Source organism: Cebidichthys violaceus, unplaced genomic scaffold, assembly GCF_023349555.1.
Source record: "Cebidichthys violaceus isolate CVI_PGR_0920_01 unplaced genomic scaffold, fCebVio1.0.p SCAF_16, whole genome shotgun sequence".
Classification (NCBI taxonomy): Eukaryota; Metazoa; Chordata; class Actinopteri; order Perciformes; family Stichaeidae; genus Cebidichthys; species Cebidichthys violaceus.
The window spans coordinates 3701852-3726852 of record NW_027176329.1 but is presented as its reverse complement, the minus strand read 5'-3'; the positions used below and the strand labels follow the sequence as shown (position 1 = coordinate 3726852).

The 25001-nt window shown below is 41.6% G+C and overlaps 1 protein-coding gene across 1 annotated transcript; it reads left to right on the top strand.

Moving 5' to 3' along the window:
• The first annotated feature begins 438 nt into the window (after positions 1–438).
• On the top strand, positions 439–15406 carry meox2b (mesenchyme homeobox 2b). Its single transcript, XM_068710544.1, has 3 exons — positions 439–1184; positions 6328–6500; positions 14758–15406. Exons 1-3 carry the CDS (start codon positions 734–736, stop codon positions 14983–14985), a joined length of 852 nt encoding a protein of 283 aa, XP_068566645.1. The 5' UTR covers positions 439–733; the 3' UTR covers positions 14986–15406.
• Positions 15407–25001: the final 9595 nt, after the last annotated feature.

Genomic DNA, 25001 nt, shown 5'->3' with positions numbered 1-25001 from the left:
CACTCAATCGGAGAACAGTGGATGTAGAAAAAAAACAATGATCTAAAAACATTGGCGTTGAACTTACATCCAATCTTCAACAGAAGAACAGACCATGTAAACACAGTTCCTAAGTTCAGCCGCTCCGCATAAAAAACAACAACAGCTGATGCAACTCGGTTCCTAGAAAAGTTTCACCAGGGTCCAATCCCAGCTCAGCTCCAATATAAATGACCGACTTTTCCTGAGCCAGTGCTGTAGGAACGGTTCAGATTCATTGTGCATTGCAGTTTGGAGGATGATCACATGCATGTGGTCAGTAGCGGAGAGCCAGTGACCCAGCCTACTTCTCAGATTACACCCTATATATAACACCCCCCTCTCCCTCCTCCCTCTCCAGCACAACTTCCCTGGAAGCTCGCTCTCCTTCCACACTGGTCCTGGCGCTCTCCGCTGTCATCTAAGATCCCCCTCCGCCTTTCAATGTTTACCCACCATCTGCCTGTCAAACGTCTGCATGCTCAGGATTACCGGAGACCATTTTATTCAACGCTACCATATCTGCTTTCCTTTAACGGTCTTTCTTTTGGAATCAGGGGGCTCTGGAGGTCTGACCTGAGAGGGGCAGGAGGGGAGAGCTGAGACTCAAGCTGCCCACATCTCTGCCTTCCTTCTCCTTTCTTCTAGCTTGTTGCTTTGGGAGTTTTGGTTCAATCTGACAGGTAGGAGTTGAGCTTTGGAGGACTGCCGCACCATGGATCATTCTTTAATTGGTTGTCTACGCAGCCCTCATGCCCCGGCCCAACTGCACCCCGCAGTCACCCACTCGCCACTGACCCTGCTCGGCCAGAGCGACCACGTCTCCTACCTGGATCTACCCAGCTCCTCGCCCCCCTGCAGCTACTCTGGAGGAGAGGACAATGGAGTGTTCAGCAGCACAGGCCACCTGCCTCAGCAGCAGCACCCACCTGGCTGGCCCGTCCCCCCCCAGATGCTCTCACCTAACAGTGTCTGCCTGCCACCGCTCGAGGCCACGGCGGCCCCGGAACCGTGCTCGGGGGGCCAGAACCTGTGTGGCTCCAAGCCCAGTTTGGACAACGGTGAACCCAAGGGTGCGTCGTGTGTAACTGGGGAATATAGCCGGCAAAGTCTGTCTTCAGAGGGCCCAGACAGAGGGAGCAGTAAAGGCACGAATGATAACTCAGGTAAGAGCGCGAAGTCCAGTTTCCCAAGAAACTGTATTTTTGTATAAAGCTCACAGTTTAATTTTCTCTGTCCTGCAAACACATTTATCTTTTCATAGAACCTGCTCCCCTTAATGAAAGAAGTTTTACAATTTTACAACCTTTGTATACGAAGCTCCAGACAGATTTTCTTTTAAATGTATTTTGCTTGTCTTATGATGGTTTTCTGTTGTTTACACTGCCAGAAAAAAATCCATCTTAAAAAGCTTTCTAGTGAGTCCTAAATCCTTATTTTGTTACCAAAAAAAGAAAAAAAAGTGTTTCAAATCCAAATGAACTTGTATAAAACGTTTGGTTATATTTCTCAACTCATTTGAGTATATAAATGCGACCAACAGCTTTAATCCTAAATCATGTTCCATCATAAACACCAGCTAAACTAAATATGCTTATTTTTTTTACGTTAAGAAACATTAATAACCAAAAAGATCCAATGTTTAACATGAGCATATGCCTTATATTATACAATCAGAAAGTATTTTCTTCATGTTTGAGCGAAAAATAAAAATATTTATTTATTAAGAGTGTAAAATATAGGGCAATTAATTTTGCGCATAATATGTCTTAATCAAGCGGCAACCTCTGGTTCTGAAAAGTGAAGCAAAAGCAGAAGTACATTAACGCTGCATTCTCTCTACTGACCATCAGGGGGCGACTCCTCTGGTTGTATAGAAGTCTAGTCTAAAATGACTTCTCTCTTGATTTATTCCCTCAGTAAACATTGTGAACATGAGTTTATGGTCTCAATCTCTAGTTTACAGTCTTCTTCAATACAGCATGATGTTCATTTAGTAGATTATGCTCCATTTAGAGTCAAATAGGCCATAAAGCAGGGGATGCTTTAGGGCGGGGCTACGTTTACTAAAATCCAAGATGGTGATGGTCAAAATGTCGAACCAATGGGTTTACATTCACTTCTTATATACAGTCTATGATTTTTAACAATACAGCTTTTAAGCCAATATGAACAAAACGTGTTGCATGTAATATGTAAACTCCAACCAGGTTGTTAAATCCCCTTACAAAACAGAGAGGTCTCTTCAATGGCAGCTGAGGCCCAAAACAGATTCATCTATACTGTTGGTGGGACTCACTGGTGACAGAAAGGGAAGGCGATGGTGAAAGTGTAGGTCATGTATCAACGGCATGAAATCTAACTTCCTTGCATAATTTTTAAAGGTCTTCATCTGCACACATATGCTTCCTCCTGGTAAAAGGAGACCAGGATATATCCACTAGATTTAAAGGCACCATATCTGCATCATTTAGCCCCTCTGACGAGCAGCTCAAAGCAGTTGCCAAGTTGAGAACTTTCCGATTCTCCCGAGTTTATGTCCCGGCCAGGAGAAGGGAGCTTTGACTGACAGAATGAACACTTTGAAAGGATATGCTGAAGCTGCCAGCGTCCTAAACCAAATCCAATTTCCTAACTCTAACTTCATTGGCACTCACATAAGCCACAGGACTTTTATTACAGTTTTCTCTGGACTTAATGTTCTCAAAAAAGGATCTAGTGATGATGAAATAACCATAGTTATTACTGACCTACAACCCTGAAAAAAGCAAGCTGTATGCACAGTGAAGCTGTAAAAAAGTGACCTCCCTATTTATCAACTGCACTGATTTCAACTGTCACAATGACTGAAAACACAAAGACTTCAAGGCTAAGTAGAATCTAATCAAAAGTAATTTGTTTAATACTACCAATAAAATATCATGACAACACGACAGTAACTCACTGGGTGGCTGTAGTTTCACATTATGGCGCAGACTCTTTCCTGGCACACTGTGGTTTGTCAGCACATCCCTCAAATATACAACTAATGAAATGTCAGCTGGATTTATGCACTGGGGACATTAGAACACAGTGGAAATGATTATTCAGTGTTTTTTAACCATGAAGCATTACTTTCAAAAACGATCTCCTCATTGTCACCATGCACTGACCACAAATACATAAAAGGTATCCTTGAAATATACTTGTAATGACAGACAATATGAGTGGGGAAAATATGATTTCACCATTAGAGTGTTTATATTCAATAACATGTCTAGTATAGGACTAAAATAGTTCATATTGACTTTCCCCTTTATTCTGAAACATCTAGATAACTATGACAATATTCTACGTACTGTCACAGACAAAATATTCCATTTATTACAACTTGGCGCTTACTTTTAGCTTTTATTCTCTTACTTACCACTAATTGGTAGGTGGTGGTAATACACCAAGAAAATTAGCAATGTGTCAGAAAAAGGCATGAAGATAGCCAAGTGTAAAACATGGATCTGAACAATGCAGGTTTCAATAAAAATAGCTTTGTAAATATTGTCTGCAGTAAATTATTTTACAACAGATTTGTTTGAGCTCAAGGATATAAATATTCATTTTGTGTTAGATATGCTAAATGTTAAAAGACCTTTGTTTAGTATAGGAGTGAAGGAGTAAAACTCCACCGGATACCTTTAACTATCAGATTGTGACAGGACCTTCACAATGGCTTCCCATAACAATCCAACATCACCACAAAGAAGTTTTTCATTAACATTAATTCATTTATTGATTTTTAGATTTCTTAAACTGGACAGTTCACAAAGATGAATTGCAACAAAACATAAAACAATTGCACTAATGTCGCGTAATAATAACAAATCAGTAATTTTCTTCTCTTTGCCATAACCTTCATTCCGCTGGGTACAAAAACAAGATCAGGGCAAACAGGGACTGAATTAAGGTATTTTTACATTTTATAACTTCACTTCTTTTATACTCAGGTTCTTTTTTGCCAGGAGAGAAGCTATCATTCCCCATATTGGTGAAGAATATGAAAGTAAAGTAGATTCACCCAAAAACGACTGTACTTTGTGCCAGACACTAATTGTGTTTGTCACTGTGAGAAGTGAGCTTCTTTAGTTTCTTGACAGGGACAGTGTGTAAATAAGTGTCAAGCTGCAAGCACAGTATAGATACTTTCAATTTGTACTCATAGTAAGTAAGGCTCAGGAGAGGCTTAGTACCTTACGGTAGAGGCTTAGCCCTAAACTGAGCAGTCGAAAAGTTCCACTGTAAATTAGGTTATTGTAACCCTCTTGTAAAGCTCTTTCATATGGCAAATAAAAAGGCAGCTTTGACACTCAGTTATTCCAAATACATTTGGTAAATACCAGTGGTGGGCCATCAGGGCCAGCAAATCCTTCTCTGCTGGCCTAAACTGAATCACAATAAAAAACTATTTTATAATTTAATAAAATGATACACTACATGTATTCTAATATGTTTTCCCATTAGCTTATTTTCTCATTGTACAGCTACTGTCTTCCTCAGTTGCTCTGCTTCCAGTGCAGCTTGTTTTAAGTAGAGCTTTTATCCAATCAGATTTCACCTCTATGTCTCTAGGTAAGAAGAGAGGCCCGAGGCCCGCTAGGTAGACTTTTCAGTTTAAGTAAATGGGGATGATATTGTTGATTGTCAAAGTGTTCAACCAATTAGATCTTTAGTTTGACATGTTGGGCGTATTCTTTGATGTGCCAGAGCTACCAAGTATGTCAACATTACCGTGCAGCTCAACATTAACGTGCGGTGTGATTGGTCAGTGGGCTAAGGTCACTGTTGTCAAACTAAAGCTAGCTAAGAGAAGTTAGCAGTAGTTGTAAGAGTTCAAGTTGAAAGATATGTATGAAGTTATGACATTGACATGACATTTTTAGCGTTTTGCCTGGTGTAGATTTGTTACCTAGCTTTGTTTTTTTAACACTCAATGGCTGAAGGAGGAGAAACGGATTTCTTGAGAAGGATATTTGCAGAAAAGCTGGACATCAGCCCTGACCCAGCCAGGAAAAGGATTTGTACAAACGATATTTCTGGCTGACAGCGTCAGAGAAGCGTTGCACATTTTATGGCTAAGAATGTGTTTTATTTGCGACTGAGCGTCTTGGTGTTTGGAGCTAAGCTGGATTTGCTAACCTGAGTTGGCTAACCAAGGCAGCAACAAGACACCATAGCATGGCAGGACACTTACAAGCTACGGTGCTTTTGAAAACTTTTGCTGAGACCCGAGTGGATCCACAACTCAACGAACACGTTCACAGGAGGACCTCTGGCTGGAACTGAACCGAACCGATGTTCTGTACAACCGCGTCATTAAACCCTGTTTGAATCAGTAGGGAACAGCTAAATGCTGCGGGGAGAGTTTGTAGCTTGTGTGCTGCTGTTGGTTTTCCTAGTAAGCTAGTTTAGCATAGCCTCCCAGAACACACGGGCCACACCAGGGTACAATGTTTTGTTTCCGGGTCAGAGTGTCTCTTACGTGGTGGGTTGCCATGTTGAGCGAAGTCCACAGAAAACATTATATTTCCCACAATTTAAGCTTCTGCATTTTCCAAATGCACTAGTATTATTCTAACGTATTGTTTGGTCCGTAAGCTTCGTACTGAACGGTTTAATACGAATACGAATTATTACACCCCTAGAAACAAATAATAACCAGTAGCTGTAGCATCATAATGAGGTTATTAGGAGGAGGTTCAACTGTAGTAGGACAACACTGAAGGCCCAGGTATAAAATGCACGGCCCGCCACTGACAAATAGTTGCTTCATTCTTCACCACAAAAAAGTTAGACAGGGTAAGAAATGAGCAGCCAGGCCAGGTTAAAAACGTAAACTTATAATCGGAAACACCAATCACAATTTACAGACCCACTTCCTGCATCGTTTTTTACCGGCTATACTTAGCTGGCCACTCACAGTTGTAATAAACTGAAATGATCCTTTAATAATTATTTCCTCTAAAAAAGTATTTAGAATGTTTTCATTTGTTTTGTAGTTATTAGAAATGAGAGCATTAATCCCAAACAAAGAGTTTTACTTTTGATATAATTCAGCTGTCTGGCACTGCTTGGGTTGAATACCCCAGGTCACAACACCAGCAGTAAAAGGTGATTGGCACTCTTAATCGTCTTGCTTTTATTTTATTTTTGTTTCAGATGGGCCCCTGCAGTTTGACAACCCCCTCCTCATTTTTTTTAAATCCTGTGTTTGTTCTTCCTCTCCCTCTCTTTTGGAGACTAAGTTGTGGTTGGAAAATGTTCTGTTTTTCATTTCAGAGTCCCAAGACAGGAGCTTTAAGTCAGACATGACCAGCAAGCCCAGGAAGGAGCGCACAGCCTTCACCAAAGAACAGATCCGGGAACTGGAGTCCGAGTTTGCACACCACAACTATTTAACCAGACTGAGACGCTACGAAATAGCTGTCAACCTCGACCTCACGGAACGACAAGTACGGTACCTGCTGAAACACTGTAAATCATTGTATGGGCAGAGAAGGAGAAAACAGGAGCAGCACGATACATATTGTAGCCATCAAAATCGTACTAGCTAATGTACTCTAAGTAAAAAAATATAATTAAAGAGGGACTCAATACACCATGACTTTTATTAAAATCCTTTGCCAACCATCACGTATTGTGACTCAACACTAATCACTCAAGTCATAACACTGGATGAATTTTAAAGCAGAGATCCGACTGAAATGTCCAGGTCATAAATCACCACTGTCTCTTTGTCTTGAGAACAAGAGTTTTGGTCCTCATAAGAGATATGTTATGTTGTTTAGTGGTGGAAACGGGAGAAGAAGTACTTTGATGGGCCAGATTAAATGATAAATATCAGTTTCATCTGTGTGTTCAGTAACTTTGCCAAATCTGAAAGCTGTGCTTTGTGCGTGTACTTTTGAACTTTGCTTGCATAAATAGAAAATATCCAGTATTTCTGTCTCAAGGTGTTTCTTAACCAACAATATCTTTGCAAGGTGTGAACACTATCATAAGTCTACTACCGAAGAGCCTTGTGGATGTATTGTGATTACTTTCTTGCAAACAAGATGCAGGATACAGCCAGCTAGCAGTTTTTATCCAGACTTTGTGTCAAGCTAGGCTAAACATATCCTGGACATATCTCTGTACTGGACACGCGGATATGGAGCTGATACCAATCTTCTCATCTGACTTTGGGTAAGACAACTGTTGTCACTGTTGGACAGTTTGTTTAAATGCTCTCCACACCCAAACAAGCGTATTATGAAGTTGGGGGTAGTTATGCTGGGAATTATTTGTGGCATGAACTAATATAAAGCATTAGGTGTAAACTGTCCCGCCCTTAAACGTAATGGGAGAAGTCAATGAAGGGCACGTCCACACAGTCCTTTAGCTAGGGCGTTGTCAATGTTCTCCAGAGAAATTACTTCACATCGCCTTTGTCAATTTATCCAATTATTATTTGAATACTGATTAATCCCATTTAAACATTTTGTTTTTGCATACGTAAAAGCCAAATTGGTGCATACAGATATTTCCTGATTAAATGAACAATCTTTATCATCCTTTACTGAGAATTCCAAGCTGTGATTGAGGGTGTGTAATAGACAGCCAACAAAATAAGAAAGAATTCCTCCTAAAATGGCAAATGGTTCAGTAGGGCCTGAGCACAGACAATGTCGGGCCGCGAGGTCCCTATTGAAACTGTAGTGTTTATTAATATTATTCTGAAAGTGAATCGCCTTTTTGGGGGCTTTATCATATCCGAAAACTCACCAAAGTCGGCATGCATATCAGGACTGGTGAAAATGTATATATAGTATATTTTATGGGTCCCACGCTCGAATATGAAAAATTGCTCGCTAGTGCCCCCTAGAAGTTGGAAAGGCAAGCCCCGACAGCCTGTATGTCCAAATAACCTAAAATGTTACAGACATGAGCAACTGAATGAGTGCTACAAAAAATCCTCCTGGGACCCTAAGCTCCTCCTACCAAAAATTCCCGCCATTTTTAATTTTGTGAAAAACACATTTTTGCAAGCTCCTCCTACATGCTGAGTCCAATTGCTACTAAATTTGCTGTGGATCAGTACTGGATCTATATAATAAAATGTTATCAAAAGATTTTTGATATCTCATTTTGTTTAGAAGATATGGACCAATTAACTTCATAGGGCTTGGCTTTGTTTTTCAATACTCATAACTTCAAAACCATTTAACCTATAATCATGAAATTTGTGTAATATGTGCACATCGCATATTGTTACGTACCCTACAATTTTCATTCCATTCAACCACTAGGGAGCGATACAGTAGTTAAGCCAATTTGGGCTTTTTTGTAAATTTTCATCGTTTTCAGGCGTTGTACTTTAACGAACTCCTCCCACAGAATTCATGTGATCGACTTCAAATTTGGTCAGAATGATCTAAAGACATTAATAATGAAAAGTTGCTAAAATGGTCTACTGATAGAATTTGGTCAATGCTATCTAAATACCTTTGCAATTCAAAGTTGCTTAAAGGTTTACGTTTGGTGGAATGGGGTAGCTGTGGCGTGGCGGCTATTTTACGTGATTCGCCATTAAACAACAAGCTGATGTAACTCCACTGGACTTGCTTATATCTGTCCCAAACTTGCCATGCTTGATAACAGTCATGGCCTTGAGACAGTACTGTGACATGCAATGAGGATGTCTACAAGCCAATTTTCACTCAGTCATAGCGCCACCTACTGGCAACAGGAAGTCAGCGTTATGTGACAGATGGAATCTGATTTACATGATGTGCACTTGATGTATAGCAACATAATGCCTGTTTGCACATGTTCTCTAGCGCCACATAGTGGATACAGGAACTGGTGGAATATTTGCACTACATAATTTCCAGCATTGCAGAGTCCAGCGGGAAAAATATGTTAAACTCCAGGACGCGTTGTCCGATGGACAAAGACATTCACAGTCGCGTCTGCTAGCATCCCGCCAGTACCCCCGAGACGCGGGAAGGTGCGAGGGCCCGTACATCGCTGCTTGCAGCTTTAATTTATTTATTTTTTTTTCCACTTAAACAAATTATATAACACATGTTTATTGCTGAGCTTTCAATGTCTTATTATTTGTAGTTTAGACAGGGCCAGGTAAGTTGTTTCCTCATGCATCCAGTCTCTATGCTAAGCTATGCTAATTATGATCTTGCTTAATCATTTATCAGTGTGGATTTCTAGCCATTTAAAAAAAATAATAACAAAAAAAGTATCTTGATCAATAATATGCCACTAGTGTTATTGTAGGGCTCATATGTATTATCTTTAGATTACAGGATTGTCCTTATATAGCCACCAGTTTCTGACACATTCAAAAAAGTCAAACATTTAGTAATAATTGCTTTAATTTTCCACATTTTCAAATAAAACATTGACATCCATCACTGTGGATGAAGACATTATATATATAGCTTGAATTAGAAAACTGTACGCGACTTCACAGGAGAAAAAACCTCAGTGTTTTGATATTAGCAAACGGTTGGACTAATTCTCTGAGGCTAATTGATTCCAAACCACAGAGACTCTTTGAAATGTCAGCGTGCTGCTCTCAGTGTGTGTGAAGTGACTTTTTGATGCTGTGTAATACAGTCCAGATGCTTTTCTTAATGCTTATAAAGAAACATTTGTATGAAGTTAACATTACTGCAGATGTGGACACCAGCCCAGCCTCATTTTGGGTTTTAAAAGTGTTTGGAAACACTTGTGTGTTAACAGTCATTGTGAAACGAGTCAGACGACTGCTTCAGGGTATTTATGGAAAGTATAGGGAGTAGTGTGTCAGCTGCATGGAATGTCTGTTAGCATACTTTAGTAATATATATACAGTATATGAGATAATACTGTTAAGTATGTAGGGAAATGATGATAGACGTTATCACTATCACTATTGGTCGGTGCTAATGTTCGGCCCAGATTATCTGGTAATGTGAGCAACAGTAAACGTTCTCGCCCTTGAGGCTAACGCTAGCTAGCGTATTTTTGTTGGCAGATATTAAATCTGACAGTTAAAATCTCACCTCCAGTTCTCGCTGAATGTGCTCCCCCATGAGATCATGTGAGAGAGATCACGTGAGGTACGTTGCTCTCTCTGGCACTATAATCTTAATAACATCCTGTAGTGTGTGATGTGTCATTCCTGTCAAATCTTGTAGTTCATGCATGTTTGAGGTTAGAAACAAGAATATCTGTGAAGATTTTGTGTGATGCGGCCAATTTCAAAAATCTTTAGCCTAATAGTGGCATAAAACAGACCAGTGAACAGTCTAATAAAGTAGTCCAGCATGCTCCAGATAAAAGCATGTACAAAATATCAGCAGATGAAGTTTTACTATTTTGTGCAGCGTTCCAGATGACCAGTGGTGGGCGCTCTCCAGCGGGGTGATGATGCCCGTCAGAAGGCAATGGTTGCCGGGCAGAGGGACTTAAAGCGTAAAAGTCTCATCCAAACCGTGAGGGGAGTCTCTTAGGAGGTTTATTCAAAACTCCCCTGTGGTGATGAAAGGTTCATTCAGTGACACAGGAATGTCTCTGAAGCACTAACCAATATAGTTGTTAGTTATTCAGGTGATGAACAAGCAGGGGTTTTCTCGGCCTTGTTACCTCTCTCCCACTTGGTCTGATGGAAGCTGTCCAAGGAGCTTCGGACTGTTGAGGTGAGGACTGTAATAAGCAGAGAAGAACAGGTAGCATGACAGCTTTCTATGATCAGAGTTGGTGTAGAAAAACCTGGAAGAGGCTGACTTAATACCGCTTACTTCCTCTTAGCGATTACGTTTGTTATCAACATTTTTCATTAGTGGTTAAACAAACAGGGTCCACATCTGACTAAGCATGAATGTGGTTAATGAATGAAAAACTCAATACTACTAAGATTAATACTAACAATCAGGTCCTGTTCTACTTCGGTTAACTCATCTTGAGTATTTCACTAAACGTACAGACATTCTGAGATGGTGGAAATCCTACCCTTGGCTAGACTGTCAACTGAAGATAGTCACAGAGCATATCAGACATGAGTAACGTCAACAGCTGTGTGTGTGGGCATAGTCAGCTGCAAAGTCTGATAAAAACGTATCCACTGCGTTTATAGTTTTGCAAGATAACCCCCACTTATAGTCAAGTTGTATGGAGATTTCAATAGCAAATTTATGTAACAGTGAATATTGTGGATCCTGGGCATGATTGGAGACAAAGCACCTGACTCTTGAAAGACTTTCTCTGGAATTTTGTTTCTTATAGTTTTATGACCTGACTGGGGGTTGTCCCTGACAAATCCAATAGGGTTTTTGTGTGGTTTAATCTGGTTACGATGTAACAGTCTGCAGGTTTGCTCTTTCTGGCCTTTACCAGCCCTAATTCGGTACACAACTGGGGAGAGTTTGTCCACGCTCACATGGGTACCTGACCAGCACGTGAGGAACTTGCAAGCAAGTCTCCCCCATGGTTGGGCTGAGGTGTAGTACAACATTTTCTTCCCCACTTAGAGTTCATCATGAGAAGCATTTTAGTTGTAGTAGGATTTACGGCCTGCCGCACTCTTGTCCAGATGTTTGTAAGCGGAGGCGAAGAAACATCTGGTGTGTCATATATGCTTTTGCAATGTTAGTTGGCAGGTAGAGCCAGCCAGGTGTAGTGGAAGGATCATTTGTCTGCCTGTCATCATTTTGAAGGGAAATAACCCAGTTGCTTCTGGGTTGCTCTGATGGCCACCAAGACCAAGGGAAGTTTGGCATTCCAATCTCTGTGGTTGTCTCTTTTTTGTTGACCAGAGTTCGGTTTCCCCGCTCTACCTGACTGGAGGCTTGAGTGTCGTGGCTGATGTGAAGGTTGGCCTCAGGCATAGTACCCGCCAAAGCTTGCGCATGCCATTGGCAGTCAAGTAGGCTCTCTTGTCAGAGTCGACCTGACTGGGAAGACCAAACCATGAAAAGATGTAATTCATCAATAAGAAGGCAGTCATCTGAGCTGTGTTGTTTGGGGTCAGTAAGAACTCCAACTCTTTGGTGAATGCGCATGTGACAGTGAGGAAGGAAGGATTCGTTGCCTCTGATTTGGTGAGAGGCCCTACCCAGTCAATTTGGATGTTTAACCAAGAGGAGATGTCTATTCGGTGTAGTGAAGTTAGTTTGACGGGATTTAATTTGAATTGGAAACCAAGAGGCCATGTACACAAGGGGCCCCTGAGTTTCTTCCTATGGAACCGCATGTCCGACTTGTTCACTAAGTGATCACAGGCCATAAACAGTTAGCATGGTTTTACTAGCATAGGCCACATTACATTTGTTTGAGTCGTGTAGCGGGTAGAGGCCTGCGCTCAAACAGTAATCAGAGAATCCCACCTCCAAGTGAAACTCTGTAACAATCAGGATAGGCTTAGCAAGGAGCCGTACAGAGCTACTACCTTCAGTAGTAGTGGTTTTCAATTTATTTGGTGGGAGTAACTACAGATTCCCAAGAAGCCTTCTCTGGTGCCTTGATGTTTTAGATACCCTGAGGCTTCACAGCATCTGATCCCAAGTGGAGGCCAGAATAGTTGACTTTGGTCTTACGCCATTGACATGCTGGGATGATCCAGGGGTTGGCTCTGATGTGGAGGCGACAGACAGGACATTGACTGCCTAAAGGACGATTTGGGTGTTGTTATTGAGCTTAACGCGAACAACAGAGTCATCTTCAAGGCTTGAAAGGTGGCATTGTTTTTTTTTTTGGTTTGTTATATGCCACCTGTGCATCAGGGTGGTCAGGGAGCAATGGAGGGGGAATGCGCCTGAACTCTCTACTGACAAGCCAGGCCGATTGTGTAGACTTGGATATGAGTATTTCCTCTGCAGTAATGTTCTGCACCAATACGTAGGTCAACCTGGAGTGTAGCTTCACAAGGGGAGTGGCTTCTATAGAAAGACCTAGATCAAAGAAGAGAGTTGGAAGAATGCCTGTGAGTGCTTTGACCAGGTCATATATTCATGCCTATGAACACATCCCTGGTGTAGGCAGGGATTAACATATGCTTATTGGCAACCTGACAAGCTTCACATATTGTCCCTCCTGATTTCACGAGTCGTCAGCGGTCAGCGTAGTATGTGACATAGGAAGAATTTCTCGAGGAAAGCGGAAAGTTTCTGCACAAGATTGGCTTGTGATACAGCTTACTTGTGGTACAGCTCTTGGCAAATGACAATGGGCCAGTACTACATCTCAAACGTCAGTGCCCTTGAAGTTGATACCATTTACTATCTGTGGGCAGTATTTATCTGTAGGGATGGGGGCATTCAACAAGCACAAAAACGTCTCTCCTTGGTCCACAAGTTCTTTTGGAGGCCATGAGAGTGCTGGTGTGCCGGTGTTTGACTCTGGGACTTCAACAACTGTGGTTGTCCCTGGTTGGTTAGGTGGAACACATTGAACCAGGGTTTTGGTCTCCACAGTGTCAAGAACTTTAAGGAAAAAGATAGGCACTATCGTTTGCAGCTTGTTGAAAAGCTCTGATGACAGGGTGATATCAGCAGCCATTTCAAGGAGTGCTTTGTGAATAAGCACATATTTAAGCGCCCTCGATATAAATGTTTTTGTTTTTTTTTACCATTCCTCTGTTCAGGAGTGGGTGTATGGGTAGTATCAGTGAAAGAAACAGTTATTTCAGCTGACAGTTTTTCTTTTCTTTTTTTGCAGTTAAAAATTAAATGCACATAAAAGAAAGATCCGGTTTATGTTTGTGCATGTTTTACAAGTTCTATAAACAGGATTCAGAGCATTCTTAAAACAGCAAGCAACTATTTGTTTAGTACAAAAAGGATCTGACTGCTAGTTGTCCATTGAGTAAATTGTGGAGTTCAGGAGAGACTTTGTCCTCTTCCTCCTGGGTTGCACTATAGAAAACAATACCCATAAGGGGTCCGCGGAGGTACTGCAGGGGGTCCGCAACATTTTTGGCAGGTTCCCCGTGATGGACCGAGAGCCTATTCAGTCCCCAGCTGACTAAGATCCCAGACACAAGGACGCACGCTGCAATATTATTTGAAAAGAAGATACCGTTGTAAAAATAGTTTTTTTTAAAATTAAAAAACGACATTTACTTCACCCACGAATCCTTGTGCAATCATTTTTGCAAGATATTCCTGGCTAAAACACTGCAGCTTCTATCCAAGTGTATGGACATTGTTATGAGCGAAAATGGATTGTTTTGTAACTCGACCAAAACACATAAATCTGTCCATTATTTTAAAAGTTCAGTATTGTATGCAAGATAACAGGTATGTTTATGCATGGCAGTGGCACTAATAGGGCATCTCTCATTTTTCGTTTCCACATTTATGTTTAAAATAAAAACGTCAATTTGAATAGCTTCTATGCATGATTATCATGCAATTGACAGACAATGTTGATGTTGGCATTGGTATCAGTTGACAAGATATGTTTATAAATGGCAGTGGCCACCTTACTCACTGTACTTTGCACATGTTTAAAATAAAAACATGAAGCTCTGAACCTGTGTATTATTTGAATAGCTTAGTATTGAATGCACAGTAACAAAGTATGTTTATGCATGGCACCAGGCCCAGTTTAATATAAAACACAATTTTATACAATATATATAGTAGGGGGTCCCTGCTCCATCTCTCTATCAGTTTGGGGGTCCTTGGCCTGAAAAACGTTGAAGACCCCTGGTTTTGTGTTTCCTCTTAGGTGAAGGTATGGTTCCAGAACAGAAGGATGAAGTGGAAGCGTGTGAAGGGAGGCCAGCAGGGGGCAGCAGCACGAGAGAAAGAGCTGGTGAATGTAAAGAAAGGGATATTACTGCCATCTGAGATTTCAGAGATCATAGGACTGAAGCGCTCTGCCAGCTCGCAGAGGCTGGTGACCGAGGATGACAGCCACGACAGCGACCAGAGCTCAGAGAATTCTAACTTATGATGTTCCATGGTGTTATTGGACTGGACAGAAATGAAGGAAACATTGGTGAGCCATACAAACTAAATGCAAACAGCTTGCTGTGAGCAAAGTCTCCTAACAAACTATAAAATGAGACTCAGAGAACATTCCAGAGATGCTTATCCTTGATGAAGGGCTTTTATTTTACAATGTCCAGAAATGTGTAATTTGTATACTCTATTGTACTTCTAGTAAAAATCAACACAAACATGTTTATGTTGCATGTACAATAAACTGAAGATCAAAGAGGTCACAAGAGTTTAACCACCATACACCCAAACTTCTTGAGCTATTTTTTTGCATTGGAAAAGTAAGTAGCTGGTTAACGTGTGTTAATCTCCTTGTTCTGCTTTTCGCTCCCTCTAAAGGTTTACATGCTTTTTACTTGCGAAAACTTGGATTTCCAATGCAAATAAATGAGAAAAAACCAAAGCTCTTGGTGGTGATTTCTTAACATGTATACATACCATTAGGCACAGACAACTGCCTGGGGCCCCAATCAGCTATAGATTTACCATGATGTACCCATCAATAACTTGGAACAGAGTAATCTGTTCCAAGAGAATACACAGCAAGATGTGCATGCCGGTTGTAGGATAATGACATTCTGTTCCATTTTCCAAAACTGCACTTAAAACTCATCTATTTAAATCAGCTTTTAACCTGGAAAGTCAGTTATGTATGTTTCTTTTTCCATGTTGTTCCTTACTGTTATGATGTCATCTGTTTTGTTGTATTATAATTGCTTTTATTGTGTCTTTGAGTGCCTTTTAAAGCGCTATATAAATACAATGTATTATTATTAATATTATTATATGCCTGCATTAAAATTGCATGCAATGCATTATATAAAGATTATAAGGCACTACAACTATGAAGGGAGTGTGAAAAGCTGATGTGGAGCCGCAACATCCTGTGCTGTCCGTCAAGCCTGTTTCCCCAAACCTTCTCATTACGCCGGAGATGTCAGCTGAGGAGCTCCACCTGACACCACATCAGGGAAATGGATGTGTAGAAACGTGAGATAGAAGTGAAGGCTATGCACCTTCGGGGGAGAGCTTTCGAACTAAAACACCACTCTAGTGTCGCTCCCCAGTCACCTGTTACACAGCAAACCCTTTACTCATCCCATTTTGCGCATCGCCTATTTTTACACCATGCGTCGTGATGCGTGCCCAGGTTCTCAAGCTGGGTGATTTAGTGGATCTTTATGATTCATTTTTAAACACGTCTGATGATGTGGTCAGCCCCTCCTGAAGTAAGAAGTGTGCCTCTTTCTGTTGAGTTGGTGGCAGATGAGGGGAATTTGTGTTTGGCAGTAGCTAATGTACTTAGCAAGCTAATAGTACATTGGCTACCTATTTGTCTGCTGACAAAATAGTGACACAAAGCCACTTACCTGTTTGATGAGGATGTGTTGATGCGTAGATGGCTCCCGGTGTCTGGGACGGAGGGTGATGGGGTTACACAGGTCAAGGTATTAAGTTTAGCTCATGACCAGGACTTGTCCGGCCATTTTGGATCGGGTTCACCCTAATTTTTTTTCGGGTTAAAATCCGATGTAACCAAATTATGTCGATCTTGTCATGGTTGCCAAATAACTGGGTAAATGGACTGTACTTATATCATACGTAGCGCTTTTCTAGTCCCTTGTCCACTCAAAGCGCTACACTACATGTCTACACTTTAACACTACATGTCATCATTCACCCATTCATACAACATTCACACACACCCTTCCAGCCAATGTGTCTGGTTTGCTGTTTGTCAAGACTCAATTGATTCTGCCAATGCTTTGCTTTGCAGGGCACCTCGCTTGACCCCACCTGATTTTATGCATCCCTATAACATGGAGGTAGATGCCAGTGCTTATTGTTCTTGAGTGGGGGGAAAGATTATTATAGACATTAGTGTGATAGAAAGACTACCAAAGACTAGTTATGGAGCATAATAGTATGTTGTTTTTGTATATGTATATTTATATATATGTATACATATATATGTATGTTTGTATTTTCACAGAGAGGAAAAAAAACTGGGAGTTGTGGAATGCATGTGGCCAGTGTCATGCCTGATTATGGATGTATCTCATACTCGGATCCCTGTGGAAGACGCTTTTCCTTTTAGCAGGAAGTGTCATGTTGTCATGACAGCCTACCATGCCAAAATCAACACAACCAGCTGAAGACTTTTCCACATTTGCCTGGAAAGCAGGCCTGCTTTGCTTTCCCAACTAAACGATTTAGTGAGATTTACAGCAGTGCACTGATGTTGATAGGTGGTGCACTCTAAGGTAGGAGTCTTCTAACTTTTGTGAGTGCTTCAACAAATCTGGTGAGTCTGAGCTGCGAGGGTGAGAAATTTGATCTTTCATGAGAGCAGAAAAGGAACAGAGATATTGAAATCAGTGTGAGGTCTCAGTTTTTCCTTAGTGACTGTTGGGAAAAACTCTGACCATGGATGTTCCTGCACTGGATTTTACAAACACATTGGAAAGTTTCCATGCTGTTAATCTGGGAAATATTAAAAACGGCCATCAGTGAAAAATCTACAACTACTGAAAAATGTATAGTCAAATAGTTAATTAATAAAAAAATCAATATTTAATGTCTCATAAGCCAGATGGTGTCTTTTTGGTCCAGAGGGATTTGTTCATCCCTGGTTAAATGGGTGTAATGCCGTGATAGTAACCTTTGTAAGTCTAATACCACGATGTGACAGTGGAAAGTAGGATCAGGTGCCAACGAATTGTGCTCAAGATGTTCAGATTCTGCAGATTATGGATGAATGAGACTGAGTGACAAAATGGGAAACCCCGAAGCCCTCCAATAAACTGTCAGGAGACGCTGACTGACAGCATGTGTTACCCATTAAGAGTTTTAGTTGTTGGACTAAGATGCACTTTGACTTGTGCTACGAGGGAATTGGCTGCAAAGATCAAGAACCATAGGTGCAGAAACACAAAATTACTTCTCAGACATAAAGGCAGTTCACATTACACTGCAGAAATGAGGCAGGTTCACTATAGGCCATAGAAATGAGAGCGGTTCACGTTACTCCAGAGAAATGAGGGCGGTCACTTGGATCGGAGAAATTAGGCCTGTCACGTTAGACTGGCGAAATGAGATACTGCATCACTAAAACTGCAGTAAAAAATCATGAGAAGCTCCAAATTTACATAAAAACGTCTTTTTTGTGATATTCTTAATTTAAGCTTAAACTGGGACAGGCAGTTTATTTTTTGCGTGGTTGGGCAAAAAACTCAGGATAACTTTTTAACATATTGTAATTCCAGCGGCCTGAGAGAACACTAGACTTCTACACCTCCTTTTGGCTCTGCTTTCGGGCTTTAGAAAGTTTGGCCCGTGACGAGAAACTTTGACCAATCACAGGTCGTTTCAGAGAGTGAGCGTTCTTCTTGGCTGCTCTACAAGTGGCAAGCGGATAAATTGATTGATTGAAGAAGCTTGTGCTCCAGTTTTTTTTTCTGGTGAGTGAAATTCAACTGTTAGTATTACTTTATTTATGTCAGCACCAGGACAAACTGGCAGCCAGGAGCAACAATATACAGACTTAATGTTAATTGGCTAGCAGCACAGGGTAGTATATCGCCTAGCTTGTTAGCCTGAGCTAACTTGGTAGCTTTGAGCTAGGTGGGAGTGCCTCACCACCGAGGCCTCATTCGGCCCACCTCAGCTCCACCCACACCCCGTCACTTTCCCTCTTCGGACAGGTCCACTGATTGCCACAAGGTATTTCGCACACTGGCATAGGCTGATAGCCATGCAAGTGTACAGTAGCTGTATTTTGGCAGTGAGCCGCAGTCAAGCTGATCACAGAATAAACACAAACCTTTTGGTAGATTTACTGGGGCAAACAGATTTATAGATGGTTTAGGAGCTCCACATGTTGTGTTGTGAGTGATTGCGCAGGCCGAGTTGGTCTACCTGCACCTCCTTACAGCCAAGAGCTTAAGAATTGAAATGTTAATATTGAGGTTGGCAGGGATTCTGGAAAATACAATATTATATCTGTTTTTGCCTGGTGCAGTTGAGTGTAAAATTAGTGTAATTTCAATGAACTGTGAAATAGTTATAAACAACTATGTAACCCACATTTTCCTTAAGATTTGCCTCTACTGTTTTTGTTTTCCTGGGGATCTCCAGGGTCTTCCCTTTTTCAGAAATCTAATTGCTCAGTCATCCTTCATTTAGCTCAGTATGTTCTTCAGTCTTTTTCCAGGGTTTTGTTTTCCAGTCATCAGAACGTTTTGCCACTACTGATCCAGTCTCCTCGCCTGCCAGAATGCCACACGCTGGCATTGCCCTGCTGGCTTTTTCCAACCGCTAGTTCCTGAAACCACACCAGTCCTTCATTAAATCTCCTGCCTGCTCCAGAGCTTCAGTCAACGATCCACATAGCCACAAATAACGAGACTGCATAGGAAAAGACATGTACTCCATTTTACCTTTCCCTTCTTATGGATAAGGTGTATGGAACCTAATTAATACAATTTATCTCGTCTATTAACTTCCGCTCATCCAGGTTCGGGTCTTGGGAGCAGCAGGTTTAGAATTATTATAATATTTAGAGTATTCCAGACATCCCTCTCCCCAGCAACGCTCTCCAGCTCTTCCTGGGGAATCCCAAGGCGTTCCCATGCCAGACGGGATATATAATCTATCCAGCGTGTTCTGGGTCGTGTAAAGGGCGAGATCAGGAGGTGTCCTGATCAGATGCCCGAACCACCTCAGCTGAACTTAGTAGAACATTTAAAGAAATGTACTGTAATAGTATATAGCGCTAAAATATGGAAACTGTTACCTTATCACACAGAAACCCGACTGGCAAACTCAGATTCGGCCAGCCACGGTTCTGGTCTTTAACTTAATTACCAACTCGCGGTGACTGATCTAACATAACTGATCTAGCATTTCTTCACAGCACTAACGGAACTCGGCGGTCCGTGAACATACACAATAACACGTTAACAATACAGTAAACTTTGAACAAAACGAACAAGGTAATAAGTACACTATGATCTCTGCCCAGACACAAGCCTATTACTCTGAGATGACAGTCGATGTAGTTCAAGCTTCAAGCTGCACGACGATAAACCCCCCTGTATGGCAGCGGGTGGGGATTCCTCTAAGGGAATCAATCCTCTTCCTTATGACCAGAAAAATTAGAGAGAGAATTCTATTCTTCTATTCCTCTGAAGAAGGTGCATCTGCCTTCTGCAGGTTAAAGTTGGCAGAGTTGCTGGGCTGCTTTTCCTCCGGGATCCAAAACAGTCTATTGTTCGTGCAGCGAATATAGATTATTACAGGGGAGCCCCTGTGGAGCCTATGGCCCTCATCCAATGAGACCCCAGTGTTGAGTTTGGATGAAAGGTCACACGTAGGTGAGACTTAACGTCTCACAGAGCTTGGTGTGACCTTAACTCAAATCAGGCTGTTGACTACCCTTTAGCCCTCAACTACCCCAACCTTTTGTTCCAACCGCATTGTAAAGTCCCAACACTGTTTCCCCGCAATGGTCCAACACAATAAAGACATTCAGCTGATGATTGACTAAACTATTGAATTCACTGTCTCTCTGTTTCCCCATTACACATTTCAGATTAGGTCTGGCATGTGTTAAACTGTCCCGAAAATGAGGAGGAAAGAAGACAAAAATTGTTGAGGAGAGTGAATGTGGGCCAAGGTGGGTGGGAGGCTTGAGAGGAAAGAAGAAATAGAGGGCAGATAAAGCACATACAGATTCAAGTCGGATTAACACAATCTTCTGTGTTAGTCAAAATATTGCACTCAGTTTGAAGCATGTTTTCAAAAGTCATAGTTAATAGAGGATAATAAAGATAAGGTAAGAAAAGATATAACTTTATTAATTCCGAAGCAAATTCTTTTGACAGAGATTGATCAAAGATTACTTAAGGAAATAAGAAAAAAAAACAATAGAGTCAAAATATGTACATATATGAACAATAGAGTGATACATATTAAGTATATAAGAAATAAACTGCAAAGAGTTTTGGGCTTGGGCTGGTGGTAAACAGCTCAGTTATTTTTTACATGAAGATGTCTTTGTTTTCCTGGCACATAGTAACAACAACAACAACAACAAAATATCGGCTATTGGCCAAATTGTTATTTTAGACATGGGTATTGCTATCGGCCCAGAACTTCAGAATTGGTGCATCTCTCAAATTTTTATATAAGCTTATCTGGAGCCAGGTGACGTGTATGGAACCGGCTTTCGCCGTTTATTTGACACTTACGGTTAGTAGTTAATTTTTACATTTAAAAAAAAAAAAGTATGTTGTAGCCATTTAGCTTGTCAATTTATATTTTTCTTTTAAGTTTGTAAATAGCTGTGTATATTTTTAGACCACAGCATTTAGACCACTAGATGGTAGTATGTACCTACTAGTCTATGAGGTAACTGATCAGATGTTAGTCGGGTGTTTACAGGTTTACAGGTGAACAGCAAGGTAGGTGAGCATAGGTGACAGGAACACACAGCTCTTACGGTATGCAGACAATGGAATAATAAGCCTTATCAACAGCAAATCTGTTCAACAGCAAATAATCTGGATAACTTCATGTTCACTTCATCACGGTGTTCTACTTCAGCTTGTTTTAAGCAGAGCTTTTATCTAATCAGATTTCGCCCCTATGGTGTCTCTAAGTAAAACAATCTGCGTGGAGGCCTTCAGGATTATAAGTGAATCCCTTTGCAGTTTAAGTGAATGGGGACCAATCTGATTTTTTGTTTGACATGTTGGGCGTATTCTCTGACATGCCAGAGCTTCTAGCTCCGATGTTCTGTACAACCGCGTGATTAAACTCTGTCAACAAAGACAGGAGGATGGACTTTGTCTTTAAGTGAACAGCAGCTTTGGTAGTGAAGTGCTTTTGTTGTTTTACATCTGCAGTAGCGTTACTACTGTGTTCATTTGTCTATGGTGTCGTTTTGATGATATGGTTAATATTGTTCCCTCTGATGTGAATAATATGTAAATGGTGCTCTTCAGTGTGTGGATGAATGTGCGTTTTATCGCCGCAGTGTTGCTGGTCAGCTTTTTTACAGAGTCGTCCATATCACCAGAATCAACATGAGGCTCTGTCTCAGTTAAGAGTTCAGAATTGGCAGTGTGTTCTTTTTCCATTGTCAGTTACGCAAATTCAGTTTTGTGAATACGCACTCAGTTTGTTTATACATCCATCCATTGTCCTTCGCTTATCCGGGGTCGGGTCGCGGTGGCAGCAGGCCAAGCAGGCTGACCCAGACTTCCCTCTCCCCCACAACATTTTACAGCTCGTACTGGAGGATCCCGAGGCGTTCCCAGGCCAGCTGGGGGATGTAATCCCTCCTGCGTGTTCTGGGTCTTCCCCAGGGTCTCCTCCCAGTTGGGGGGTGGCCGGAAAACCTCCAGTGGGAGGCGCCCAGGAGGCATCCTGATTAGATGCCCGAACCACCTCAGCTGACTCCTTTCAATGCGAAGGAGTAGCGGCTCAACTCCAAGTTCCCTCCTGATGTTCGAGCTCCTTACCCTATCTCTAAGGCTACATCCATATTACTCCGTTTTTGTTTGGAAACGGAGTTTTCAAACGAAAACGATCTCCGTCCACACAGCGTTTCAGCCATCAAACAGATACAGTTTGTGGAAAGTTTAATAAGTTTTATTTTTCAGACTTAACGTTAGTTACAGCGCTGCGGGTCTCTCTCTCTCTCTCTCTCTCTCTCTCTCTCTCTCTCTCTCTCTCTCTCTCTCTCTCTCCCTCTCTCCGCTCACTTATCTCTCTCTCTCTCTCTCTCACGCCACTGACTGATCGCTACAATAACAGCTGTTTCCTCCGCAGACATGCAGATTTTAACTGGACAACAGCTGCTAGTAAAGACAACAAGGTCAGCAATGCCTGTAATCAGTTGTCCGCGTTAAGTTAACCTGGTAGTCGATCGCGGGTGTCTACGTCATCGTTTCCAAACTTATGCGTTTCCGTCCGTCCACACGAATACGCTACCCGGAGTTTTCAAAGTTATCCGGCTTCGGGATCGTTTCTAAACTCCTCCGTTTACGGTGCTCGAAAATGCCAGCGTAATGTGGACGCTCAGTGTAACCGTAGCAAAACAAATGCGTTTCCAAGCGAAAACGGAGTAATGTGGATGTACTCTAAGGCTGAGCCCGGCCTACGGAAGAAACTCATTTCGGCCGCTTATAGCCGCGACCTTGTCCTTTCGGTCACGACCCAGAGTTCGTGACCATAGGTGAGGGTAGGAACGTTGACCGACCAGTAAATTGAGAGTTTCGCCTTCCGGCTCATCGCTCTCTTCACCAAGACGGTCCGGTGCAGCGCCTGCTTTACTGCTGCGGCCGCACCGATCCGCCTGTCGATCTCCCGCTCCATCTTACCCTCACTCGTGAACAAGACCCCGAGATACTTGAACTCCTTCGCTTGAGTTAGGCACTCCGTCCGCACCTGGAGGGAGCAATCCACCGGTTTCCGGCAGAGCACCGTGGCCTCAGATTTGGAGGCGCTAACTCTCATCCCCACCGCGTCACACTCGGCACACACATACATGTGTGCATATATATACATATATACATAAACATACATACATATGAGTAAGTACATTTGCTCAAAAGAGAAGTTCTTTGTCTCGTAGTGATGCTTCACATTACCGCTTTTAATAATCTCCACAGTCCACAGAATAGTTATACCTCCAACGATGGTGTCATGGATAATGTGACAATAGTCCATTTTAGGCATTTCACAGTTATGGAACTTTTTGAAACTTCTCTTAGGGGGTTCAAGAGATCCAGCGCAAATTAGGTCAGCAGAATTTTACATAACCCAATCTGCCCCAAATTGGACATGCTGGATAAGAACCCAGGCCCGAAGGCATCTAACACCCACATTTATTTAATGTCATAGCGCCACCTACTGACAACAGGAAATTAACCTCATGTAACAAAGATTATCTTATTTGCATGAAATATACATGTTGTGATCTACACATGATATACAGCAACATGATGCGAAATTAGTGTGCCCTCTAGCGCAATATATTGGGCATAGGAAGTGGTATAAAATCTGCAATATGTCATTTCCAGCATCATGCAGCCAACTTGTACCCTCCGTGTCTGATGGTCACGGAAATGTAGAGCTGCATCAACCAGCGTCCAGCCAAATACACCAGATGTGCACAGCCTGCAGCTTTAATTATTTGTCTCACTTCGAATTAATTGCATTTTCGAGGGGTGAAAAGTTGCTCAATAGCGCCCCATACAAAATGTTATACAAAAGCCCTGTGTTACCTTTCTCCTAGATGTAACATGTGGAGACGTACAAAAAGTCTCTTGGAGGTATGCCGTAAACCCAACAAGGACTCAATTTGGAATTGAAAAAGCTGGTTTAGGGCATTTCTTGGCATTTCCAGGCACTGTAACAAACTCCTCAAATTTAGTGAGTGTAGAGTTAAGATGTTAGTGATGCTCAATAATGAAGGTTTTACGTTTTTTATGGAATGCGTTACTGTGGAGATGCAGTCACTTGAGCATACAATTTCCAATCTGCTCAAATTTCACATGCTCCAGGCCTGAAGATAGCTACAGGTCTTTATTTTATTTACTTTTATTTATTGTAACTTTTTTTATTGACTCATTCATCCTTTTATTTATTCCTCTCAATATTTCCACATTTATTTTCTCATTACTTTACAGATGTATTCCTTATTATGGCACTCTTATGACTCCATATCTATGGCAATAAAATGGCATTGAAATAAACGAAAATAAACGTTTGCTTCTGGCCGCAATTCAATCCGATTCTTTCTTTGGAGGTTGCCTCAGTTTGAGTGACAAAAACAGATGAACTGCGTGTGCGTGTGCCCGTGAGCGCAGCAGGCATGGCATCACCTCAGATCAGTCAGCGTAAAGAAACTGCATCAAGTCGTCTGTTAGGCAGACCGAGACAGGAAAACTCGCCACCATT

Bases quoted from the DNA above. Each gene is read 5' to 3' on its own strand.
- meox2b (XM_068710544.1), top strand. From the start codon at position 734: ATGGATCATTCTTTAATTGGTTGTCTACGCAGCCCTCATGCCCCGGCC. The intron at 1,185-6,327 runs GTAAGAGCGCGA...TTTTCATTTCAG, and splicing joins AGGCACGAATGATAACTCAG to AGTCCCAAGACAGGAGCTTT. The intron at 6,501-14,757 runs GTACGGTACCTG...GTTTCCTCTTAG, and splicing joins TCGACCTCACGGAACGACAA to GTGAAGGTATGGTTCCAGAA.